The sequence below is a fragment of the Phoenix dactylifera genome, chromosome 15, assembly GCF_051530095.1.
Source record: "Phoenix dactylifera cultivar Ajwa chromosome 15, Ajwa_hap1_PhDact_Kaust_v1.1, whole genome shotgun sequence".
Classification (NCBI taxonomy): Eukaryota; Viridiplantae; Streptophyta; class Magnoliopsida; order Arecales; family Arecaceae; genus Phoenix; species Phoenix dactylifera.
Window position 1 is genome coordinate 10,152,778 of NC_143204.1, and position 21,565 is coordinate 10,174,342.

The following is a 21,565-nucleotide window of genomic DNA, read 5'->3' on the forward strand; positions in this document are numbered from 1 at the left end:
CTCCGAGACTCCGCGACCATCAACAGACAGAAAACCAAGTTACTGCCTCTGAGATTCGAGTCGACTCCCAGACAGCTCGAGTCGACTCCAAGGCAGCGCTACACCAAGATGGCAGAAGGTTGTGTTTCACAAACTGAGAGCCGAGTCGACTCCAAGGAAGTTCGAGTCGACTCCAAGACTGGACGAGCCAAAAGACAGAGGATCGGGAGTTCGGGGTCTGAGATTCGAGTCGACTCCCAGGACAGTCGAGTCGACTCGAGAGGACAAAATTCAAAATTGGATCCACGGACTTCAGTGGATGAGCCGACTCCGAAATTGCCAAGTCAGCTCCAGAAGTTGGCGAGTCGACTCCGGGTTAAGACGAGTCGACTCCCAGTCGAGGATGCACCATAATTCAAATTTGGAACAGTGGCCGAGTCGTCTCCAGTAAAGCACGAGTCGACTCCTGCAACAGGCGAGTCGACTCCTGATCGCGCGAGTCGACTCCGATCCCAACGGTAATATTGTCAGGAAGTGCAGACTGTGTCCAACGGCTCTATTTTTGTCTCTAACGGCTAGATTCTTGTTTCCACGCCATCTAAAGCTATAAAAACAAGAGGAGAGCTAGGGGAGAAGGCATGGAAGTGGGAGAGATCATCTAGGAAAGAGATCTCAAAGAGATTACAAAGGAAATCTCCCACAAGCACAAAAGGGCCATCCAAAACGAAATAGAGAGAAGAAGAGCATCCAAGTGAATCCGAAAGCTTCCTCTCCATCCGCGTGCTGCCTCGGGGATCCTCTACTTCATGCCAAATCAGAGGAGGATCAAGTAAAGAAGAAGCCGAGCTCCTCCATCTTCAAAACTCGTTTGAGGGCTTCTCTTTACTCTATTTGTTTATATTGTCATATCTGCTTGTTTAAGAAGCTTTGATTTGTTTTTATTCTTTGTTTTAATATCTTGTAACTTGATTCAATCAAGGGATTGAATCAAGGGGTTAAAGGTTTGTTGGTGAGCCAAAGGGAAAACCAACGGTGTAAGGTTTGTTGGTGAGCCAAAGGGAAAACCAACGGAGATAGGTTTGTTGGTGAGCCAAAGGGGAAAACCAACGGAGATAGGTTTGTTGGTGAGCCGAGGGTAAAACCAACGTGTAAGGGTTTGATTGTGAGCCCGGGAAAACAATCGGGGTTGGTTCTAGTCGGTGAGCCTGGGAAAACCGACCGAGTTCGTTGTGCGCTCGTAAAAACAACAAGTTGGGTTGTGAGCTTGTAAAACAACCGGCTGTAATCGGTAGGATTATAGTGAAATTCCCAAGAGGTCTTGGGGAGTGGATGTAGGTGCTGGGGTGCACCGAACCACTATATGTCCTTTGTGTTTGTAATGCCTCTAGTTATTGTCTAACTAACACACTTACTTACTTAGATAAATTGCTTGCTTAATTCTTATCCGCACATCCTTTAGTTGCAAGCATATTTAATCAAGTCGAAGTCTATACATCAAACCCTTGCTAAGTTTAACTTTCACTGTGCATCTATACAACTTAGCATAGTTACTCATAAAGTTTTAGAAGTAGCATAAAAGTTTTAAAAGACCCAATTCACCCCCCCTCTTGGGTTGTATCTACTGGGCAACAATATTGTAGATTGTGTACTTAGGAATTTGACTTGTATGCTTTAAGAATGTTTTTGAAGTACAATGTAATCAAATATGATAATATGAATATTTTGAATGAAAAGTTCTTGTTTGTGAAATTAGTATGTTCTTCAAATATGCACAACTTTATCTACTTCACCTTATCTTACTTGGGGAATGGCTCTATGTTGACTTGACAGGAACATGGTTTCAGGAAAGGCAGTCCGGCTGGACAACTTGACTCCCACGAACTAGATGAGGTAACTGGAATACATCTTCTTCATGCAAGTAAACTGTTCATTCTATTTATCCACGGCTTGATAAGATACTTTTTCTTGATGATGATGTTGTTGTTCAAAAGGATTTGACACCACTCTGGTCTTTAGATTTGAAGGGGATGGTGAATGGAGCAGTTGAGACGTGCAAAGAGAGCTTTCATAGGTTTGATACTTACCTCAATTTCTCAAACCCAAAAATCTCTGAAAATTTTGATCCACAAGCTTGTCGATGGGCATTTGGGATGAACATCTTTGACTTGAAGGAATGGAAGAAGCGAAATATCACTGGAATATATCATTATAGGCAAGACTTGGTAAGAAAAAATAGTTGTTGTTATTTTCTGTTCGGTAGATTTCCTATATGACTTCTATATTGATTACAATAACAATTGCCTAAATCTATCACATGTTCAATTCTATATATAGTATACCAGATATTTTATCTTTGTATAATATCTATATGTGTATGTTCAATTCTATATATATTATAGCAATCACTACAACAAAAAATCTGCTTGCCGACCCTATATTGCCGACGCTAGATAAAAGCGTCGGCAAAATTTTTTCTTGCAACAGTAAATGCCGACGCTTTTGGAAAGCGTCGGTACAAAATCTTCCGCCGACATCTTTGTTAGGTTATCACCGACGCTTATAAGCGTCGGCATAAGGGATAAATGCGACGACGCTTATAAGCGTCGTCGGACTTCATTTCTCCCACAACAAAACCCGATCGACCCTCTCCCTCCGCAGCCTTAAATCCCTACTATCCCTAGCTCGCTCACGCCGACCGACTCCCCCCTCCCTCCGCCGATCTCAGCCATTCCCCTCCTTCGAGCGACCCCAAATCGCGTTCCTCCGCCGCATCTCCTTCCCCTCCTCCCCCTCTCCGTTGGCCTCCTCTCTGTGGATATCTCCCGCCTCCTCCGCCGCAGAGCACTCACGCGGCGTTTGAAGTTTGGAGCCGGCAAGGACAGGGACAAGGCCAGGTTTGGGATCTTCTTCTCTTGCTTCGATCTTTAAATTCTAGATGTTCTGGATCTTTAAATCCGTGCTTGCCACCGCCATCCACACCGGCAGAGCCTGAGGGTAGCTATCCTCCTCCGCCGCCTGGGATGCCGAATTCTGAATACTACCCTCCATCATCAGGTTCATGGGTTTGCTCACATTGTTACTGGGATTTCTTCTATGCAGTAGCCTTCCCAATCTTTTCGTGCTCGCCGCTCGGGATCGCCCTCCGCCCTCATATCCTACCGCTCCGCCGCTCGGGATCGCCCTCGCCTCCCTTCTCCTCCAACCCCTTGCGCGGCTCAGGTGAGATTTCTTCTCCTCTTCTCTTCTTCTTCCTAATATAGATATCCGCTCGTAGAACCATGGAACCATGGACTCGCACCGCTCCTCCATCCTTCTTGCCCCATCGTCTCCGCCCCCGACCCCTCCCCGGCCGCCAGCACAGCCACCGCTCCGCTCCGCAAACTCATTTCTCGGACCGAACGGCATTCGCCCTTCCCTCTATTCCCTCGTTCCCATATTTTCCCCAATCTCTCCCTCCCTCCCTCCGCGATGCCCTCCGAGTTCTCCGTCAATTTCACTCCGCCATGATGACCAGTCCAATCCAAGAAGAAAAACTCCGTGATGGCGGAGGGCTCCACCTTCTCCTCCCCCAGAAGCCCCTCGGCACCCCGAGCGGCGGCGGCGACCCTGTCCCAACCCCCAACCCCGTCATTCTAAATCCGTATTATGATTTATAATTTTATTATTTTTAGTCATATTAGTTTTGGTTCAAACTCAACATTTATTGGCCGGTCCATAACCCGTACCAATCCATGCCAGCTCATGCAGGGACATGTTATAGCATGCCAATATGTGCCACAGTCTTGAAAGTTGATACAATTTCATTGCTATCGACAGCTGCAAAACTCTTTTCCTTATACTAATGTTTCGACTTTTATGTATCCTGTAGAACCACGGTGTCTGCTCTTCTTCCTGCAAAGGTTTACAAGATGGGCACAATTCTTTCATTCTGGATCTATGCCTGTACCAGTTTACTGGAGTTCCATATATACTATCACAGCATTGTTATGTTTTTAAAACATTTTAACAGTCATGGGGTTTTGAATTTGGACTGGTTAGGCATGATTGATGTCTATTACTCATTGTAAGTCTTAAAAGTAGATGAATTAGAGAATAGCAGAGAAAATATAATTGCTTTGAATTTTCACTTTTGCTTTTACTAAACAATTTTATTTCTGTTGTCAGGGAAAAAGAATTAGTAACTATGGTACATGTTTCTATTATAAGAAATCTGGTACATGTTTCATCTGTTCTCCTATTTGCTAATGAATTATCATCACTGATTAAACAGATAGTTATAATCTGCTAATGCTATTCCTTTCTAATAACTGTTTCTTTTGCCTAATGGTGCTATCCTTGCCTGTTACATGCGTAATTATATATGAATAAGAACAGAAACTTTATGTTCTTATTCATATATACTAAATTAAACCTTGGTACCGTATAGGTATCTTACCGGCATGGTACGGTCAGTATGGGGTGGTACAAATCAGTATGACAGACCTTATGTATAACAATGGCCAGAGTAAAATTCTCGAGTTTCTTCAACCATGGTAGCTGGAAAGTTTCTATTGAGGGTGCTTCGCACAAGTAATCATCCTCAATTTTTTTAACCCCTATCACTTTAGTGTGAACTTAGTGTCCATTCAACACATGCTTTATGAATGATTGGATGCCCATGACTTTTATTTATGGTTCCATCTAGGATGCTGTTTGTTCTGTCACTCCACATCTTTGTTTACTGCACTGAATCATTGTTCCAAGTAACCACATTTCTTGCAATATTTTTGTGTTGCATGCACTTCAGCTAGCAGAAGTAGTTGTTGTGTCCTAGTTTTTGCTAGTGGTTTCTCCTGTTGTTATTGTTTGTTTATCAATCATGCTATTTAATCTGGCTTCTATTAAATTTACTGATATATAACTTGCAGGGCACTGGGGATTTGATGACTGCACTTTTGCTGGGATGGAGCAATGTAAGGGTTTTACTTACCATTTTCAGCTCAATAGCGCCATATTGTGACATCTATTCATATTTTAGAAAGTAGCAGTGATTTATTTTGCATTATGCTGTTCAGAAATATCCAGACAATCTGGACAAAGCCTCAGAGCTTGCAGTATCAAGTTTGCAGGTAATTATTTTTTTTTGCCTCCTAGCATTTTTCCTATGATTCACCTTATAAGCTTCTTATGACCAATCCTGTCGAATGAATTCTTTGCTTTTGTGGAACTGGTTGATTGTTATCTACTTATATGCTATGCTTAATATTTAATTAATATTTTCCCTTTCATCTTATGCTATAAAAACTAAAGGAAGAGCATTAACCAATACAAAGACACTATAAACAATGATTCATGAATGATTGGTTAATTATAAGGTTATTATAATTAGTTTTGAACTAGGTGGTCAAACTGAATTTTCCTAGAAATATACATCACTATAATAACCTTATAAGGTTATTATAAGGTTATTATGATACTTTATGGTCAATATGATATGTTTGAATTTTGGTATATAAAGCTTACATGAGAGTTTAAGCCTCAAGTGCCAGAATCATAGCTGCTGCATTTGTGTTATTCTAACCTTTAAATATAGGGTGTATCAGCTGTTTCTTGATGTGAAAAGATCGGCACAGTATTTAATGGAGTACCAGAGCCAGTATATGTTCAATGAAGTGCTGAGGGAGGCAGATGAAGATGAAACCACACAATTTTGATCTGGGACATGTAGAGTTCTATCTGAATGTTTACTTGTCATGGTAGGGTAGGATTACAATCGAAGTATTCTGCTCTTGCTTAATTTATGTACTATGGTTGTGTGGAATCTTGGATCAAGTCAAAAACAAGATTTCCTATGTAGAGGGATGTGTTCTGTTTAATACTTTAAATCTTTGACAGACTAGTTGGTTTTCTTCTATATTGGTTCACACATTTTTCTTATCGCAATGGAGCTCTTTGATTCAAGGTTTTTTCCTTGACAGGATGATTCTGTATTCTTGGCCGGCTCATCTGTATGGACCTTGCATTGATGAAAGGCATGAACACTTGGTGAGCGAAAGAACAAGTACTTGCAGGTGTCATGGTACGAAAACATGACGTGGATTTCTAGGAACCAACATTCTGAAGCTTTCCTCAATCCAGGGAACCCCGAGTTTTTGGCCATCACCAGATTCGCGCCTTAAAGCAGAAGCTTTCATTCTCTTTCGGCCCCGTTGCATTCCAGAACAGACTGTATAATCTTTGTTTGTGGTGGTTAATTGATATTAGAATGGCCTCAACACCCGAAAGTACTTCTATATTTGAACATATTTGAGCCTCTTGATAAGTCATTAAATATTTATGGCATTAAATATCTTTAATGCCATAAATGCAGAATCATAATATTTAATGCCATAAATTTTTTTTTAACGAAAAAATATTCTAACAACGCTTTAAAGCGTCGTTAAAATCACGAAATTTTTTTAAAAAAAATAATATTCTAACGACGCTTTAAAGCGTCGTTAAAATCACGAAATTTTTTTTAAAAAATAATATTCTAACGACGCTTTAAAGCGTCGTTAAAATCAAGAAATTTTTTTTTAAAAAAATAATATTCTAACGACGCTTTAAAGCGTCGTTAAAATCACATTTAATGACGCTTTAAAGCGTCGCTAAAAAGCGTCGCTAATTTCCGACGCTTTTGCAAGCGTCGGAAAACATTTTCTCCACTGTAGCATAGGCGACGCTTTGCCGACGCTTACGAAAGCGTCGGGATGGTTTTTAGCGACGCTTAACAGCGTCGTTAAAGGCCAAAAAAAGCGTCGCTAATGACCACTATTCTTGTAGTGTTAATTGTAAGTTTCTAAAATTCATTTACTTCAAAATTTTTCATTGTAGAACAACCATATTCAATTACTAAGAAATTTGGTGCAATAGATGGACACCACTGCTTGGTTTCTGGGCAGAATTCAATTCCAGGGACTTTGTTTGCATGGTATTTGGGAAGTGAAATATATTCTGCTAGTTGATGGATGTGTTGCTAGGTGATGGGTCATGGGGATGAGTGCTGAATGTTATGAAGAAAGTTGTCATTTTTGTTAGCTACAGCACAGTGTTGGAAAAATGACACTGATTTGATGATTCATGAACTCCATGCTTTTTTTCCTGAGACTCTGCATTCTTTATGGTGTGTCATATAGTTCCTTTTTTTTTCGGGGGTGTATGTGTGGGGGTTGTTGCACTACTACAAAGTCCTCTTCAAAATTGGGGGATTGGTGGACTTCCTGACCCTTCCAGCTTATCTTCTATGCCTGTTCAGATACAGGTTCTCACTTCACTCGGCATAATACAGGAATAGCTGGTTCATGCATCGGAACAGGCACTAAAGTTTAGTATTATTGTTTTATGAATATCTGATGCGATTGACATGGGTAGATTCAGACAGCATGCTTGTGCAGTGTTATATCTAATATACCTTTTCTTTTATTCAGTTCGTTGACAGGGAATTTTCCCCTCTTTTTTTCTCCCTTATCTCTGTAGAATGAAGACAGGAAACTCTGGAAGCTTGGTTCACTGCCACTGATAACATTTTACAATCTGACATATCCACTAGAGCGGAGTTGGCATGTGCTAGGACTCGGCTATGATCCTGCTGTAAACCCTTCAGAGATTGAGAATGCAGCTGTCGTTCACTACAATGGCAACTACAAGCCATGGCTGGATCTCCAAGTTTGTAAAGTTTGACAATCCGTACATTCAGCGCTGCTATATGGACTGATGAAATTAAACCAACTGATAACATTTTCTTTGATTGATGTATTCATATTCTTTTCGGAGAGTAAGTCTGCCTCTGTCGAGCAGTTTGATCCAGTAGTATTGCAGATCTCTTGAAGCACATGCCTACAATTTTGTATTAAATTAACTCAGCACAATCATGTTACATGCAGTACATCTTGTCTCATTGTGTCTGTATTTACATGAGGAAATTTATCGATCCAATATTTTTTCAAGCCCATAATTTTTCGATTGTTCGGTTAACCTATACGCTGTCTAAATTACTGGAATTTGAGCAAGATTTCTGTTTGCCAGGAGGGTAGGAGAAGCTTCAGTGTGTGAATAAGAGCATTGTGAGGGTGAACTCTGTTAGCAAAAGTTTGAACGGTCTCCGGCAATAAAGAGTAGTAGAGAGTAGGTTCTTAACTAGTAGATTCTCTTGATGAAGGGTGGATGTGAAGCTGGACAGCAAGGAATCCTGTGCATATAATCAATCACGTGCAGCTGCTCGTAGTCCCATTGCTTCCTGTATGGAGCTTGCATAGGTTTGATACTTAACGACGCTTTATCGCGTCGGTCAAGTAGCATAAGCCGACGCTTAGCATAAGCCAATGCTTTTAAGCGTCGGCATAGTCCAACACAAACTACGGCGGCAAGCGTCGGTTTAAGTACGCCGACGCTTTTAAGCGTCGGGTTTTTACAACATGAACGACGTTTAAACGCGTCGGCATAGAGCGACGACGCTTTTTCGATGCGTCGGGTTAAACCCGACCCACGCCCACCTGCCCGACGTCTGACCCACGCTTTGCGGTGCGTGGGCTGGGAATTCGCCGACGCTTAAAAGCGTCGGTAGAGACCACAAAAAGCGCCGGGAGATATCCTTTCTTTTGTAGTGCTTGGAAGTGGTTGCATTAGCCACCTTCTTCCTATTCCTCTCCAAGGCATCCTTTTGGCTGATTTAACAAGGTTTATCTTGAGGCTCTTTATAGCCTTTGTCGATAACTTCCCATGTTCCTTGTGATCTAAGAATGGCTACATTTGAATTGCCCAGTCATCAAAGTTGTCATTGGTGAGGTGTGAGTATTGGAATGGAAGTCTACTCTTTGCATAGCTATCTTCTCCACCAAACTCATTAAGGCTGTAATACCACTTTGTTGGAAATGTCGTAGGCTCTTACATGCACGCGGAAATAATGAAGAGGATACTACAACTCACAAATGGCTTGGTAATGGGGTATTTAGAGGACTCCAAAGATACTTCTAGAGGCATTTTATATTCATGAAACAAACCCTTGATTTAATTCCTATTTTCATGACTATGTAATTCCCATACGTGTATGAAAATGAAAGGTGAAGAGACAAACAAGACTCCGGAACTTCATGAACCTGTTTTTACCCATAATTATTATAAAAGTCTTGTTTATATTCCAACAAGAAAACCCATCAAAACAAAAGAAAGAATCATCAAGCATGCATCGAAGGATGAAAAAGACAACTTATGGCAAGATACTGAAGCCATCACCAATGATAATAGCTAATGACAGAATAACAGATCTGTGTGAAGCTGAGAATGAGGAGGACAGCAGCGGCCACCATCAAGAGGCTCAACCATGGACTGGAGAAATAATTGAGCTTTAGATCAGCATACCACCTTATCCATCTATTCCATTTGCTGTTGTGGTATCTATTCACGTCAACAAGTATGTGATCCAGATACGTCGACTTACGAACTTCAGCCCTTGGACTCAACTTGCTGAAGAAAAAGGCCGCATCACTGCTGGTGGGTAGGCTGTTCAACAGAATCCCACTCCTTTCAAGCAGATTCGCATCATCTTCGGTCTTTATCAGGCAGTCGATGAATGCTGCGTAGGATGTGACACCAGGTTCGACTTGGGGGCAACATTGCTCAAAGGCGATGAGATTACGGAGAATTGTAATGTTGCCATCATTGAGTTCTAGGAACGGGATCTTCATCACCCCGCTGTGGAATCTTATGTCCAGGATGCTGTGCGAATATCTCGTGTGGAACTCAATAGCAGATCGATCCTGAAGCTCTGTCACGCTAGGAACATATCTTGGACTGGGGCCCATGAAGTCGTTCATGCGTTGGGGTGGAAGTGTGGATTTGATCCCGCAAGGACCCAAGGACAAGCGAAACAGGTGCAACAGCTGGAGGACTTGCTCGGGGAGGATAGAGTCATCCCAAGTGCTACCCATATTGCAACGAGTAAAGGAATTGACGGCATAATGAATGATAGTGCCAGCGTAAGCCCCAGCGAACTTCCTGAATTCTTGTTCCCCACCGAGCCCACAGTATAGTTGGACTAAGACGAAGAAAGGGATCTGGTTCTCGAGCATCAGCAAGTCCAGCATGATTTGGTCTGACGGCCATCCCGAGTAGAGCAACGGGCAAATTATCAATCTGAAAGCATGAAAAATGAAGCAGCTATCGAGCAGTAACATCTCCAAAAAGCTATGGCTGTCCATGGACACGTCTTCTGAGTAGTAGCTGCGAGCCTCTTCCGCCCTCGAGCTCATATCACATAGCCATTTTTCGAGGTTGAGCGAATGCTCGGAGAGAAAGTATTTCACGCACCACCACTTGTCTTTGTCCTTGATCAGCAGCTCGTGTTAGCCTAGATGCACAAATATAATTGATAAATTAAATATTTTTAATATTCAAAAACAATAATTAAGAAAAATAAACTAGCAAATAATTAGCTTGACAATATAATAATAAAATGAAGAAAGAGAGAGAAGATGGCTTGTGGATTGAAGCACGCTGATGCGTTGTCCTAGAAAAGTTTATGCCCCCCACGCACGGGTCTGCTGGCACAGATCTCCTAGAGATACGACGACCCAATACAAAACCACGTCTTCCCCATCAGTGCGCCTCCAGGGAAGAAAGAAGAGCACGTTCACCCTTGCAGATACCTAAAAAGAGACTTAGAAAAATTAGGAGGAGAAGAAAAATTTTCTTTATTTCTTTTCTCCCCAATGATCCCTAGAGCCCTTTTTATCTAGACTCTTGGAATAGGAAGAAGAGAAAATTTTGATTGTTTTTTGAAATGATCCCTAGAGGCCCTTTATATAGGCTCAGGCATATCAAAAGAAGAAGATTCTCCTCCCGTAGATTGATGATGTGTCTTCTTGTGCTTCTTTGATTCTTCGGCTTATTGCATCTTGGTCGTTCATGCTTCTTTCCTTCTTCAAGGGGCCTTTCCATTCTTGCTCTTGTGCTGAATGCATGACACTTGTCATGGTTTACTTTTTTTAGAAATTTTTTCATGTTTACTCCCTTGCTTGTGCACGGATGCTTGCCACTTGGCCATTGATTAATTTAGTTTTCAAAATTTTAAAATATTTAATTTAATTCAACAATCCCCCACATAAATTAAATATTTAAAAAAATTTAAAATCAAAATAAAATTAAAAAAAATCAAAATAAAGTGCTGAGTATCTTATATTATGTAATAAGTGTAGGTACCTTTCAGTTTGAACCTTCACTTAGTGACAATTGATTACCTCTGTGGAGCCAAGATGGACTATACCTTGAACCTTGGTCCATGGCTCAGATTTCATCAACAACACACATAATATAGCGTGAACATGCTCGAAGCGGGTTTGCGCTTTACGGCCATGCGCAGGTATCTCTTCATGTGTGTTATTAGGGACAGCCCACTTCCCACAGTCGCGGCCTCACGACTACACGCATATAGGTGAATCCTAAAAAGGGTACAAGCAAGTAGGTATCCTGCCTTATGGGTCTCGGATTCATTAAGAGTAAAAACTCAACCTAACTCTTGCTTTTTATGAGCACGGTTGCCCTAGGGATGGGAAAAATAAATAGTGCTCCTCATTAGTCACCTATTTAGCTTGTTTCTACCCATTGAACCTTTTCAGGTTGGGTTACCACCATGGTGACTTTACTTATGGGCTTAGCCCCATCCCCCTCGACAATTCTAGAACCACTGTTCTAGACAATCTTTTGGTAAGCTGATCAGTGAGATTCCTTTCGGATCTTACAAAATTTAGTGCAATCAAGTTATTCTTTAATTTATATCTCAATGATTTATGGGACACTTTCAAGTGCCTATTCATTTTCACATTTGCATTTTCTTGATTGCATTTATTTATAGCAGATCTGCAGTCACAATGAATAGATATAGAAGGTAATGGTGAAGTCTCTAAGCCACTCAGCCTCAATGCTAGTGGTATCTAGGGCAATCATTTCAGATTCCATGGTGCTCCTAGCCACTACAGTTTGTTTGGTAGACTTCCATGATACAGCTGCACCTCCTAAAAGGAAGACAAAACCAGTGGTGGATTTGGTGTCAACTGTATCACTGATCCAGTTGGCATCACTATAGCCTTCCAGAACAGCAGGATAACCACAATAGTATAATCCTAGAGATATGGTACCCTTAAGGTATCTGAGAATTCTTTCTAGAGCAGTCCAATGATCATTATTAGGATTGTGAGTATATCTACTCAGTCGGTTCACAGAGTATGCAATATCAGGTCTGGTATAATTTGCAAGAAATCTAAAGAACCAATGATCTGGGCATACAAGCTTTGATTGACTGGATCACCTAAGTTCTTCTTTAGATGAAGAGATGGATTATAAGGAGTAGATACAGGATGACAATCAGAGTAGTGAAACTTTTTAAGAATTTTCTCCACATAGTGGCTTTGGGACAAAGTTATTCCATTTTCATTCCTCATGATTTTAGTATTAAGGATTAGGTCTGCTTCTCCTAAATCTTTCATGTCAAATTTTAGAGATAAAAATTGTTTTACTTCATTAATAATTTCTAAGTCTGTTCCAAAAAATTAGGATATCATCTACATATAAACATAAGATTATAATTTTGTTATTCTTCTTTTTATAATATACACATTCATCTGTGTTATTAATTTTAAATCCATTAGTTAGGATTATTTCATCAAATTTAAGGTGCCATTGTTTGGGGGCTTGTTTTAGACCATAAAGAGATCTAATCAACCTATATACCTTTTTCTCTTGACCCGGAACAATGAAACCTTCGGGTTGGTTCATGTAGATCTCTTCATCTAGGTCCTCGTTCAAGAAAGCAGTTTTAACATCCATTTGATGTATAACCAGCTTATGAATGGAAGCCAAGACAATAAGAATCCTAATGGTAGTGATTCTAGCTATAGGGGCATAAACATCAAAGAAGTCAATCCCAGATTTTTGAGTAAAACCTTTGGCTACTAACCTGGCCTTATATTTGTCTACAGTTCCATCTGGCCTAAGTTTCTTCTTAAAGATCCATTTACACCCTATGGGTTTACTTCCTGGGGGTAGATCTGCCAATTTCTAAGTGTGGTTTTGGATTATGGATTGCATTTCATTATCTATTGCTTCTTTCCAGAAGGGGGCATCTAGAGATTTCAAGGCATCCTCTAAAGAAGTAGGAGAGTCTTCTATTAGGAATGTGTAGTAGTCTTCTCCAAAGTTCTTTTCAACTCTAGTTCTTTTACTTCTTCTAGGTTTAGTTTCTTCTTCTTCTTCTCTAAATCTGGTTCTGCTAGAACTAGTCCCTAAATTATTATTGGTATTTATTTGATCATTTATCCTTGTTTTAAAAGAAAATATACTTTCAAAGTAGATTGCATCTCTTGCTTCCATTATGGTGTTGTTATTAATTTCATTTATTTGAGAGTTAAACACTAAAAATCTATTAGCATTACTCTCAATTGCATATCCTATAAATATTGCATCTACTATTTTGGGTCCAATTTTCTTTCTTTTATTTTCTGAAATTTTTACTTTAGCTAAGCACCCCCACACTTTTAAGTATTTTAAGTTAGGTTTTCTATGTTTCCAGATTTCATATGGAGTTTTATCATTATGTTTGAATGGAATTCTATTCAAGATATAAGATGCAGTTACTAGTTCTTCCTCCCAAAGATTTTTTGGTGCTCCTGAACTAATTAACATAGAGTTAACCATATCCATTAAGGTTCTATTCTTTCTTTCAGCTATTCCATTAGATTGGGGTGAATAAGGAGCTGTCACGTCATGAATTATCCCATATTCTTCACAGAACTGGGTCAGCTCAAATGAGGTATATTCACCTCCTCTATCAGACCTTAAGATTTTAATCTTTTTATCTAGTTGGTTTTCAGTAGGGGTGGCAAAATATGATCCGACCCGCCAATCCGACCCGTGTTCGACCCGCCATAAACAGGTTTGAATTTGGCTTAAATGGGTTCGGGTCGTAAACAGGTTGATCCGTTTAACCTGTTTATTAATTGGGTCGGATACGGATTTTAGATGACTGACCCGTTTAACCCGTGTAACTCGTTTAACTATTGGGCTGATAAATAACTAAGATAAGGGCCACAATCCATAAAGCCCAGGGCCGACCCAACTCCCCGCCTCATCCCATTTTCTTTGCCTCGGCCCAACTCCCCGCTTGGCCCAATCTCAATGCGAGGGCCACCAGCCGTCCACTGCAGCACTGGCTTCACTGCTCCACCCATCCCCCGTCCGCGACTTTAGAATTAGATGGATCTTTTAATTGAGACTTCTCCGTTGTTAGGGTGAGGACTGAGGAGTGAGGACTTAGGGTTTGTGCGTCGGCGCCGCCCAAGCTCTATTCCCTCCCTCAGCGTCCCTCTCGAGTGTCTCCCATCTCCTCTCCAACTCTCCTCCAGAGTCCGGACTCTTCGTCTCCCAAGCCCTCTCCTCCGGACCTTCGCCTTCGCCCTCTCCTCCCCCGTGCCGACAACTTCGGCCTCCCCGTCGACGGCGACCGCGGCGGCTCAACGGGTCTTGGGATTTTTTTGGCTCCCATCGCCTTCCCTCTCCCTCTTCCGTTCGAAGTCTTCCGTGCGTGCGAGGTCGGATCCTCTGCTCTACCGAGGTAAGAAAGATCCATCTTTTCTTCTTTCTTCCCTTGATCTTTCCTCTTTTCTTCTCAGATCTGATACAGATTCATCCCTTCCTTCGTTTATTTCTTCGATTTCTAAGTTTTTTTTTTGTTGTTCTCTTTTCTATTGTGTTCTAGGTCATCGGTCGATGCAGGTTTTATAAGTGATTCATTTTGGTATAATTTCTGGTTTTATTTTCTGGGTGAAGTTGATGATTTCAGTATTATTTTTTTGTTCTTCCGACATTGGTTCTCCTAGAACCTAGATGCTGATATCTATTTTTTTTTCCTTTTTTGTGGGCTTTCGACTATAATATGATGTTAGGGTTTGGGGTTTACTTCATGTGGCAGAATATTTATGTTGTATGCGTGATTGCGTGGTTGTGATTTTCAGTCATTTTAGTTAATTAGAATTTGTTGCTTAGCAATGCATTCCTCTTTTGTTGCAGGAGCTTGTGACCAAGCTTCAGGGCACATCCAAAGAAGGTAATAGATGAGAAAGCCTTTTGTTTTTCTGTCATCTAGATTAAGCAGCATGTATTGATGCTTTGTTGTTAGTTGTATAATAGATCAGAACCAGTAAATGTGCCAGGCCAGTGCCTTCTTATCATTATTAGTGTTCAGCTGGAAATGGATGAATCTTTATGAGGGTTTTTTTTTATTGCATATCTACAGTCATGTTTATTGCACATATCCACCTTAATATACTTATATTGGTCAGTTCTCAAACATTGTGAACTATGTTGCTGTTGATCTTTCTGTGTCCTTCTAGGCATGCCATGAAAATGTAATAATTATGCAATGCTGACAATTTTATCAGCATGAATTTCAGCACAACATGTCTTTGCCAGCGATGACCTCTAACAAACAAACTTTAGCGTTCTTATTGAAATACAAAACAGAGCCATCACATTTTTCAATATAAATTTGAATGGAGGACACTCAGATTTAACAGTATCCTAACCATCCATCTTTATTTTTTTTCTGAACATCAGTGAGTCAGTTCCTTGCAGAAGTATAGGGTGTTTGATAATGTTCTTGCAGTGCTTCATGGAAGAACAGCTTTCACCTCCTTCCTATCTGCACCAAACACCTGAAACATAACAAGTTCAGTTTAATCATAATGTACCAATAGTTCTTTGCATAACACACCAATCATTATTCCTCCTAACCCACTACTCATTCAATTTTCTCTGACAATTATCTGAGAACTGTTGTGTCATTTGAATCGGCTGCTTTTCAAATTATGTTTCCGTTCTCTTTTCAAATTATTTTCTTTCTAAATTGGTATTCTGATATAATTTTAAATTATATGATATAGATGGATAAACAGTTCGTGAATATAGAGTTAGAGAGTGATGGTGATAGGGCAAATGAATCGACGCCCTTAGGTTCTAATACAGTTGTATGCGACTCCACACATGGAAAACGTAAAAGAAAGTTGACTTCTCCTGTTTATCAATATTTTCATATAAATGGAGCAACTGAAAAATGCAGGTGTATAAAGTGTGGTGCAGAATATTCATTTGGTGGTAAGGCTGGGACCGAAAATCTGAAACGTCATATAGAGAATTGCAGAAAGAACCGTGACATAGGACTGATGATCTTATCACAAGCTCAAGGGTCCATATCAATGTGTTCTACTAAGTTTGATCTTGACAAATTTCGTGAATTGCTAACACTTGCAATTATTAAGCATGATCTACCATTTCAGTTTGTTGAGTATGAAGGCATTAGATCTTTATTTGCTTATGTTCGTGAGGAGGCCAAGTTAGTATCAAGGAATACTGTAAAGGCTGATTTGTTGAAATTATATAAAAAGGAGAAGAAAAAATTAGTATTGTGGCTTCATTCAATTCCATCTAGAATAAGTTTAACTTCGGATTTGTGGACCTCCATTACTACCGATGGATATTTATGTTTAACTGCCCATTTTATTGATGATGAATGGGTGTTACAAAAGAAAGTTCTTAACTTTCGCTTCATGCCTCCTCCACATAATGGCATATCTTTATGTGAAATAATTTATAGTTTGTTGATTGATTGGGGGATTGAAAAGAAATTGTATTGCATGACTTTAGATAATGCATCGGTAAATGATGTTTTTGTTGACATGCTAAAGATCCAACTTAATTTGAATAATGCACTTTACTCAGATGGTGAGTTCTTTCATGTCTGATGTTGTGCTCATATTCTTAACTTAATTGTACAAGAGGGATTAAAGGAGATAGATGAACCCATCTCTAAAGTTTGTGAAAGTATTAAATATGTGAGAGGTTCACAAGTTCGAAAACAAAAATTTTTGGAATGTGTTAGACAAGTTTCTTTGGACAGTAAAAAAGGCTTAAGGCAAGATGTTCCTACAAGATGGAATTCAACTTTTTTGATGCTAGATAGTGCTCTTTTTTATCGTCGTGCCTTTCTTCATTTGAAATTAAGTGACTCTAATTACAAGCATTGTCCATCTGAAGAGGAGTGGGATAAAGTTGGGAAGATTAGCAAGTTGTTGAGTGTATTCTATGATGCTACTTTAGTATTCTCCGGAGCTAAATATCCTACATCAAACTTATATTTTCCTCAAGTTTTCTTGATTGAGCTTACTTTAAAGCAAGAGATTCAGAGTGCAGATGCTTTCATACAAAGAATGACACGGTAGATGTATCAAAAATTTGAAAAGTATTGGTCGGATCATAGCTTAATCTTAGCCATGGCAGTTATTTTGGATCCTCGGTACAAATTTCAGTTTGTGGATTACTGTTATAAGAAGTTGAATGGGTATGGTTCTACTGAGAGCATGTACATCCGTGATTGTATGTTTTCTCTCTTTAATCAGTATATGCTTGCTTCTTCTAAAACTCCAACTGCTAGCACATCAACTCAAGGAGGTGTAGAGACCGGTACTTCTTCTGAAACTTTCGAAGCATTTAGAAAAGCAGATGCTTTTAAGGTAATATAATTTTTTTAATCTAAAATAAATGTATTGTACTTGTATATGGCATTGTTTCTTATAAATAACTCATTCCATTTTTTCAATAATGTAGGATTTTGATACATTTGAAAGATTTGATTTTGTGACTACTGCACAGAAATCTCAATTGAAATTATATTTGGATGAGCCTAGAGTTGATAGGATGTCCAATTTGGATATCCTTGATTTTTGGAAAACCAAACAGTCTCATTATCCTCAACTTTCTCTTATGGCACGTGATATTCTAACTATTCCAATATCTACGGTCGCCTCTGAATCTGCTTTTAGTATTGGTGGGCGAGTACTTGATAAGTATCGTAGTGCTCTTAAACCGGATATTGCTGAGGCCTTGATTTGTACTTGAGATTGGGTGTTTGAAAAGAAAGGTATATGTTTTATCAATTATATTTCTATTATTTTTTGAATGAATTTATTATTAATTATTGCAATATTTCAATGTAGATGTTGAGGAGGCCGAGTTAGATGAGACTCTAGAAGATGTCATAAACTCAAGTTCCTACAATGAAACTCAATCAACTCAATGCTCGGCCAATGTTGAATCCAATTCATAGTGAGATGAATCATGATCATAGATACTACTTTTTGGTTTTGGTTTAAATATGGATGTTGTTATAGTTTGGGACTTTTTTTAGTTTTGCTTTGACTATGGATACTCCTTTTTTGATTTTTTTGTTGTCATTGGACTTATGGAGTTATGGACCTTATGGCCAATGTGGTTTCCTTTGATATTTATAGCTATTTGGTAGTTTCTTTTGCTAGATTCTATGCAATGCTGTTTTTATTTTTATTCAATAATAGTCTAACTCTTCTTGGGGTAAGTTTTCTGAATTCCTTGAAAGTAGAAGATCTGACCAGAAGTGAAGAGATTGTAAGTTTTTCAGACATTGCAGTGTGGTGAGTTAGTACCTCTCTTGTATGCTTGTATGCTCAGCATGTTGTGCAGGTAAAAAATGTTGATGCTTGTATGCATAAGTTTCAGAAATATATAGTACTTATCAAAACCAATTTTCTGGTAGATGTCTGCAGCAGCATTTGCCAAAGGCCTTCTTGATTTGGAGGGTCAGTTAACTCCAATTCTGGTTCGTTTTCAGTTTTTTTTTGTATTTTTCATTGTAAATTATTGATAATAGTTTATTAGTTTTACTTTTATCTATCTTTTTCTGTCCTTTAGGATTCACTGGTTAGTAAAGACTCTTCTATGCTGGATGGACTAGAAGATGCTAGCACTGAGATGGATGAAGCAAAGGTTTGTTTTCCAATATAGATATGCTGATTAGTTGGACCAACATGTTTATCAAAGATGAAAAATCACTGATATTTGGACCATCATGTTTATCAAAGATGAAAAGTCACCTATTGATATTATCTTGCATGGTTGTTTTGCGCTGTTGCCCTGAGAGTATTGTCTTCACCGCCATCTAATGATATTAGCCATTGAATTGCTGGCACGTGCAACTGCAAAAGTGCAAATCATCCAAACTCAGAATTGTGCTGGAATCTGAAAATTGACATAGTATCTCATTTCCTATTATCTCTTTTATTTTTTGGTGTTGGCCTAGTCTAATGAATTTGAATTCAGGGCCTGGTTGTTCTTGGCTTTGGAGAGGCAGAGGAACTTGGACCTTGCTTACTTTAACAGGAGACTTGCAAAAAGGTATGCAAAAAGGAACTTGGACCCTGCTTAATGAACAGGGGAGACGCAATTTGCAGCAACAAAATATTATACTAATGCTTGATTATGTCTTCTGCAAGCAGAGAAAATAGGGCTTGACTATATGAATGTTGAAGCACTAAAAAAATGAACAAAAACAAGAAGCTGGACAAAAAGCTTGCTAAAAAGTACCATTCTTGCCTAGCATCAGAAGCGATTATGTATATTGACATTTGTTCTATGTCAAGCAGATAGTATTTTCAGGCTATTCCATATATAAATTTGGATGATTTGACTTGTATTTCTTGTCTTTGTAAAGATTAAATGCTTTTTGAATATTGCTGGTATTAGATGAATGAACAAATAACTTGTATTCCTTATGTTTAGCTTTTTGTAAAGATTGAATACTTTTTTAATGTCGATGATGCTGGGACAAGATTTTTGTAATATTTTCTATATTTATCTTCTTTTTTCTTGTGCTGCTTAAATGCTTAAATCTTAATGTACAAAACAGGTTAGGTCAGGTTGGGTCAGGTTGGGTCGGGCTAAGGCCTAAGGCTAAGAGCCTAAGAGGTGACCTATTTATTAAACAGGTTAAACAAGTTTGGTTGGGCAGGTTAAAGCCGGGTTGGGCAGGTTAAACGGGTCGGGTTGGACAGGTTAAATAGGTCTAAACAGGTTAAATAGGTCAGGTTGGACAAACAGGTTAAACAGGTCGGGTTGGGTAAACAGGTTACCTGTTTATTAAACAGGTTAAACGGGTCAGGTCGGGTTACCTGTTTAATAAACAGGTCAGGTTCAGGTTGTAATTTCTGACCTGTTTAATAAACAGATCGAATTTAGGTTAATAATTTTCTGACCCGACAACCATGTGACCCGACCCGTTTATGACCCGACCCGACCCGATTGCCACCCCTAGTTTTCAGCCTCTGCTTTATAGACTTTAAATTTATTTAAGACCTCATTTTTAGCTTTGATAAGATAGAGGTGACAGTATCTAGAAAGATCATCTATAAAAGTTACAAATATTTGTTTCCACCCCTTGAGGTTCTCCCTGAGTCACATACATCACTATGTATGAGTTCAAGGAGATCAGAATCTCTACTTACAGTGTGAAAGGGTCTTTTAGGTAATTTGGCCTCTACACATATCTCACATTTATCATTATTCTTAAGTTCTGATTTTGGGATTAAATTCAAGTGCATTAATCTTTTAATTGAACTATAGTTTACATGTCCTAGCCTACTATGCCAGACAATAGGAGAGTCAATATGAAGAACAATAGAATTTTCATTCATAGATGGAATAATTACATTGAGTTTAAACAATCCATCACAAAGAAAACCTTTTTCGATGAAAGAGACACCATGGGTTACTACAACTTTATTTGATTCAAAAACAATTCGGTATCCTTGCTGGACAAGCAAGGATCCACTAACTAGATTTCTACGGATGTCTGGAACGTGGTGCACGCCTTGCAGAGTAAGGATCTTTCTAGAGGTAAGTGTTAGATCCACTCGTCCCACTCCAAGCACACGCGCCAAAGCATTATTACCCATGGTCACAGTTCCTCTACATGAGATCTGATAAGATAAAAATCAGGAGCGATCAGAACAAACATGTATACTAGCTCCGGTATCAATCTACCAGTCAAGTGCTAATTATGTCATGTTAACTTCAGGTATGAAGGAAACTGACCTGATAGCAGTCTCAAAGGAGTCAGCCCCACAGGTCACCATGTTGGCCTGGGCGCCAGAAGTGGCAGGACCCTTACTTCTAGGTTGATGAGGAGTAGTGATCTTGTAGAAGCATTGGTGGGCCATATGGTTGGTCCGACCCCAGACAAAACAGCAACGAACAGATTCTCCTTCTTTCTCTTTCTTCTGGTTCTGAGAGAAGTTGGGTTTTCTGTTGTTGGGCTGAAAGGAGTTCCTATGGTTGAATGATTTCTTCTTGAAGGACTTGTTGTGGTTGGGTCGAAAAGAATGATTCTGATTTTTGGATGTGGGCTTGGATTCAACATTGTTGACTTTGGGAAAAGGATTGGAGGAGTGGGACTTTTCTCTAAGGCGATGTTGTTCTTCAATCCTAATAGAATTTAGGACTTGGGTTAGAGACAGATCATCTTGGGTGTGGCTCAAAGTCTTGGCAAAGTCTGACCAGGTAGAGGGAAGTTTGTCTATAATACAGGCAACTTGGAAAGACTCATCTAAGTGGGTTCTATTTGCCTGGAGTTGAAGAATCAATGTTTCATATTTATGGATTTGATCATTCATAGGTTTGGAATCAATAAATTTAAACTTGCTAAAGTCAGAAGCTT

General features: G+C 39.4%; 2 protein-coding genes and 2 long non-coding RNA genes across 4 annotated transcripts; 3 read left to right on the forward strand and 1 right to left on the reverse strand.

Annotated features, from left to right (window-relative positions):
* The first annotated feature begins 3,900 nt into the window (after positions 1-3,900).
* LOC149751214 (uncharacterized) lies at positions 3,901-5,857 on the forward strand. Its single transcript, XR_016398549.1, has 2 exons — positions 3,901-4,931; positions 5,034-5,857. It is a non-coding gene; the product is annotated as an uncharacterized LOC149751214 (long non-coding RNA).
* A 3,367-nt stretch (positions 5,858-9,224) lies between these two features.
* LOC103713655 (UPF0481 protein At3g47200-like) lies at positions 9,225-17,297 on the reverse strand. Its single transcript, XM_008800659.5, has 5 exons — positions 17,237-17,297; positions 17,127-17,160; positions 16,219-16,228; positions 15,675-15,698; positions 9,225-10,319 (listed from the first exon to the last, which is right to left on the reverse strand). The coding sequence occupies exons 1-5, from the start codon at positions 17,295-17,297 to the stop codon at positions 9,225-9,227; spliced, it is 1,224 nt and encodes a 407-aa protein (XP_008798881.5).
* A 15-nt stretch (positions 17,298-17,312) lies between these two features.
* On the forward strand, positions 17,313-17,937 carry LOC149751215 (zinc finger BED domain-containing protein RICESLEEPER 1-like). The gene is made up of 2 exons (XM_089927620.1): positions 17,313-17,552; positions 17,647-17,937. Exons 1-2 carry the CDS (start codon positions 17,313-17,315, stop codon positions 17,935-17,937), a joined length of 531 nt encoding a protein of 176 aa, XP_089783746.1.
* A 552-nt stretch (positions 17,938-18,489) lies between these two features.
* On the forward strand, positions 18,490-19,618 carry LOC103709444 (uncharacterized). The gene is made up of 3 exons (XR_005507899.3): positions 18,490-18,673; positions 18,766-18,840; positions 19,174-19,618. It is a non-coding gene; the product is annotated as an uncharacterized LOC103709444 (long non-coding RNA).
* Positions 19,619-21,565: the final 1,947 nt, after the last annotated feature.